Source organism: Rhipicephalus sanguineus, unplaced genomic scaffold (genome assembly GCF_013339695.2).
Source record: "Rhipicephalus sanguineus isolate Rsan-2018 unplaced genomic scaffold, BIME_Rsan_1.4 Seq1026, whole genome shotgun sequence".
NCBI classification, from domain to species: domain Eukaryota; kingdom Metazoa; phylum Arthropoda; class Arachnida; order Ixodida; family Ixodidae; genus Rhipicephalus; species Rhipicephalus sanguineus.
Window position 1 is genome coordinate 23992 of NW_023614193.1, and position 4848 is coordinate 28839.

At 47.1% G+C, this 4848-nt stretch overlaps 1 protein-coding gene across 1 annotated transcript; it reads right to left on the bottom strand.

Moving 5' to 3' along the window:
* Positions 1-1006: 1006 nt before the first annotated feature.
* On the bottom strand, positions 1007-2256 carry LOC119375928 (uncharacterized). Its single transcript, XM_037645948.2, has one exon. It carries the CDS (start codon positions 2231-2233, stop codon positions 1007-1009), a length of 1227 nt encoding a protein of 408 aa, XP_037501876.1. The 5' UTR covers positions 2234-2256.
* Positions 2257-4848: the final 2592 nt, after the last annotated feature.

Genomic DNA, 4848 nt, shown 5'->3' on the forward strand with positions numbered 1-4848 from the left:
CCGGTTCTTGACTTTCAAATGCATGGAGCTTATGAAGTAAATCATAAAGATAACGTTTTTCAGCAGTTTTTCTATGGGTCAACTCGCATGAAATACCAATTGCCTCATACTTAACTTTCTCTTTGAACATTTCCCACTGAGCGAAAATTGGCAGCTGTCGATATTGTGTTACCTCACGTAGCAATTCATTGACTATTTTTTCGAAACATTCCTCACGCAAGAGCTGTACGTTAAGCTTCCATAGTTCCCAGTTTGGAGGAACCTTACGAAATTTTTGGGGACCCCATGAAACGGCTACTAAGCAATGGTCTGTAAAAAATATGGGCTTTACAGCATAGTTATGAATGTGAGACCATAGGTTTATAGATACATACACACGGTCTAGTCTAGCGTGTGAGACACCCTGAAAGTGCGTGAACTTTACCGAGGAGGGCGCATGTGCTCCCACATCTATTAGATTGTGGTCATTCAGTAATTGCTGCAGTAAAGCCGCACTTGCATCATAACGATTCGTTATATATGAATGATCTCTAGTGTCACAAACACAATTAAAGTCTCCCAACACTATCAAATTTCTGTCAGTGTTCAGCAGCGAAGCTAAGGAGAGGAAAAAAGCCTTCCTCTCGTTTACTTTTGAGGGAGCATAGACACAGACAAACCTCCAATTATGGGAATGAAAAGAGAGGTCACAACAAATAAGGCGGCCTTCCCCATCAACATGTAGCGACATTAAAGTGTGATTTAACCGCTTTCTTACTAATAAAAAACATCCAGCGGAAGCACCACGTGCTTGGCTTATGTATACATAATAATCTCGTAAAATTTCGAGTGCAAGATCGGCATCATTAGCAGACGAAATCTTAGTCTCTTGCACTGCAGCAACGTCAATGTTATACTGCTCAAGCACGTGGCGTAACTGCCACTGACGCCTAACATTTCTCAGGCCACGTACGTTGAGTGTCGCTACACACGTAGGGAAGGTAAGTGCGGTAGCCATTTTGCTCACTTAAAGCTTTTGTTGGTCGCCTTTAGCCACAGGGCAACCTGTGGCTTTACCTCCTTTGCACTTTTTAGCAGCACTTTCTTGAGGACGCTGGCATAGGCGGCGCGACCCTCGGTCCCCAAACGAGACGACACGTGGGCCACAAGAGGACATTTGCTCTGTTGCGTCTGACGCACTTGTTCTTGCTTCGTCGCTGAGCGGTGCCGGACGTTTCCTGGTCTGGCTGCTATCCATTGCCTCTTCTTCTCCCTCGTCATCAGGAGGCTTTTCTTTAAGTTCTTCCAGGGAGTGTTCCCCTGCAGTAATCTCATCGCTGATGTCTTCGCTGATGTCTTTAGCAGTGTTATTGTGGCTGCTGGGCATAGCTTCAATGGACAAGTGTTGATCTTCCTTTATGCCACCTACTGCTTCTCCCGTTGCTTCCCCTGTCGCATCAACTACCTCCGTAGCATCCATGAGATGGTCCAGATGCGGCTCTTCTGCGCTAGATTGGCCAGAACGAAGCTTGCTGGCGTAAGTCGACACGCAGGCATCCGACGAATGACCGAATCGATGGCACTGCATGCACCTCGGTGTTTTGCATTGTCGACGGACATGCCCCACTCGCTTGCAACGAAGACACAGCGGAGGCCTACCGGGAATAAGTACTAGGCACTGGTGACCGTAGATAGACATAATATGCGGTATTGAGCTCACAGTGATGGTGTCCTTGAGCTCCAAGGCAACATCCCTATTTGTTGTCATCCAGTGCTCCATACTAGCACACCTCCATGCCTCTCTGTCAACGGACTTCACCACACCGTAAGCTTGGAACGCCTCTTCCACACGCCGTGATTCAAGATGAGGTGGAAGCCATAGAAGCTTTAGCTTAATGTTCTTGGTCTCCGGGTCTATCACCATGCACTTCCGCCCTTTTACACGGAGCTCACCACGGGTGACAAGTTTCTGTTTCGCCGCGCTGCTTGCACACGTAGCCATCCATACGTGGCTCATTTGATATTGTCCCACACCTATGATGTCTGCAGTGGTCACCACTTCGAGCAGCGCGTCACGGAAGTCTGGGGCACGATACGGTCTACCACTCAAGTCGGCATGAAGGAAAACGGAATTCAAAACGTCGTTACCGGTTGGTAGACGAGGCAGGACGACTTTGTAGCTTGAATCTTCGTCAAGAAACGGGGTTGATGATCCTCGGCCTGTGGCCGATACGCTGTTCCCAGCAGAGAGCATTTCCGAGCACAGCCGTTCGATACGGCTTCTTGGAACTTCTTTGCAAAACGACGCTATACAGGCTTCATGTCCAGAAGGAACCACATTAACATACGTAATTTCGTGTGGTAGAAGAGTGAAATAACAACCACGCACCACACAACGCGAATTCTGTAACCAGGCGTCACACAATGCGAATTGCGCAACGAGTGGGCTGTTGGATGCCTCCAACCCACTACAAGGGGCTCTGCAATAATTCTTCATCGTCATCAGGCACAACACCAACAAAGTTCGCATAATGCCTTACATGTTTTTAGCGGGTACCACGGCTCTCCGTTGAATGACGAAAAATGGCATAGTGGCTGCTTCCCTACTTCACAGAAAATTATGATTTGTAGCGTAGTGGGTTCCTCGCAAGTGCACTTGCATTGGTTGCCAAGGAAGCCCATGAGCCCATCATCCATTTCCTCGGGGTCTCAATAAAATTTTCCCCCTCTCTCTGTCTCTCTTTCTCACGTCAATGTATGTTATATTGCATGGTGGGAGCGACCGGGCGTCACACAATGCGAATTACTAACTGGTGAGCCGTTTAAAGCTTCCAACCCATTATAAAGGGCTGAGCCACAATTCTTCGTCGTCATCAGTCGTCACGTAAACAAAGTGCACATAATGCCTTACATATGTGTAGCTGGAACCTCGCTTCTGCGCACAATGACGAATAATGGCGTTGTAGGTGCTTCCCAATTTCACAAATATTGTGATTTATGGCGTAGTGGGTACATTACTAGTGTGCTTGTATTAGTAGCCCCAAGAGAGTTTACAACGGGCTCTAGAAATGCCGCTCTTCCAGCTTTCGCTGTGACTGTGCTGCGCTTTCCGCGCAGGCCTGGCATTTTTACGTACGCGCTCTGCTGAAACTCTGAAAGAATTCAAAAAACTTCGAAATAGATTAAATGCTGAACTTCAACGTGCCAAGAAAGCCTACTATCAGCGTATTAGATGCGAAGTATCTTAAGGCGGAGCTCAATCCGGTGGTGGTGGTGGTGGTGGTGGTGGTGGTGGTGGTGGTGGTGGTGGTGTGCGTTCTGACCACCCTTACTGCGCATGCGCATACCCTCTCCACACACCTCCTCTCCCCTCCCCTCTCCACTTCCCTCTCCCCTTCCCCTCTCCACTTTCCCTCTCCCCTTCTCCTCTCCACACCCCCTCTCCCCTCCCCCTTTCCACTCTTCCTCTGAAACGCGGGCTAGACATGCCGAAATTCTCTCCTGCGCAACGCCGCGATGAGCTCGAGCGCATGCGCGTCCCCTCCCCTTCTCTCTCCTCTCCTACGCTGCCCCCCCTCTCGCCCGCCTGTAGGCCGCGTTCCCCGCTCGCCCTGTGAGAATTAACGGCCAGGCTAGATTGAAGATACGACGCGCGTAGCGTCCCTCTTCGCGTTCCACGACGCGAGGTCGGTAGCATGCCCAACGAACGCCAACGGAACGCGATCGTGCAAGTGCTCCGGCTTCGCATCGCCTCATGGTCCCCTTTAGCGGGAGATGGTGTAATTTTTTTTTGAATATACCAATCGGCAACGCTCAAGTGCAACGTGGAAGCTAATGAATACCATACTCGGTCGTGATAATAAAAATGCTTCGCCTGAGTCTATAAACTTTGGGGTTAAAGATTTAAGTGGCGCAGCACTCGCAAATCATTTTAATGAGTAGTTCATAAATGCAGTTGCGTTGCGCAATGATAACGCCGATTTTGTCGCCGGGTGCAGTCACGTGATGCAGAGTGTCTTTCTCGACCCAACAAATGAAAGTGAAGTATGCGAAGTGTTCAAGCATCTAAATAATACTAAATCGCTTGATACCGATGACTTGCAGATCACACCAATAAAACACGTTTTAAATTTACTTAGTGGTGTACTAACCTATATATATAACTTAGCTCTTGAACATGGTGTTTTTCCAGAAGCCATGAAGAAAGCCCGAGTATCAGTTATTTTTAAGGGTGGTGACCGCAACACAGAAAGTAACTACAGGCCTATATCGGTCCTTCCCGTCTTCTCTAAATGCTTAGAAAAAATTATTCATGTACGCATAACAAAATTCTTTAACAAACATGATGTGCTAACAGATGCGCAGTTTGGCTTTAGAGCGGCAAGTCCACTGAAACTGCGTTGGTGACATTAAAGGAAGCTATACTTCATAACTTTGAACAAAATAAATTCACACTCGGCATCTTTCTAGATTTCAGTAAGGCATTTGACTCGCTTCATCATAATATATTGTTAGAGAAATTAGAATCAAATGGCATTCGTGGTGTTGGCAAATCTTTAATTCAATCATATCTTAGCAATAGATGCCAAAGTGTTTCCATTAATGGAAGTAGCTCGTCATTCTTGCCCCTCACTCGTGGTGTACCGCAAGGCAGTATACTTGGCCCGCTGATGTTCAATGTTTACATTAATGATATTGTTCAACTAGACACAACGGTTAAATACGTCATATATGCGGATGATTCAACAATAATCCTTGATGGCGTTAACTTAGATGATTATATAAGTAAAGCAAATGATATACTTTCAAGGATTTCATCATGGTCCAGAATGAACCAGCTTAAAATTAACCCGACCAAAACCAAAGCCA

What these genes read in the sequence shown, in the direction of transcription:
- LOC119375928 (XM_037645948.2), bottom strand. Translation starts at nt 2,233, where the DNA reads ATGCTCTCTGCTGGGAACAGCGTATCGGCCACAGGCCGAGGATCATCA.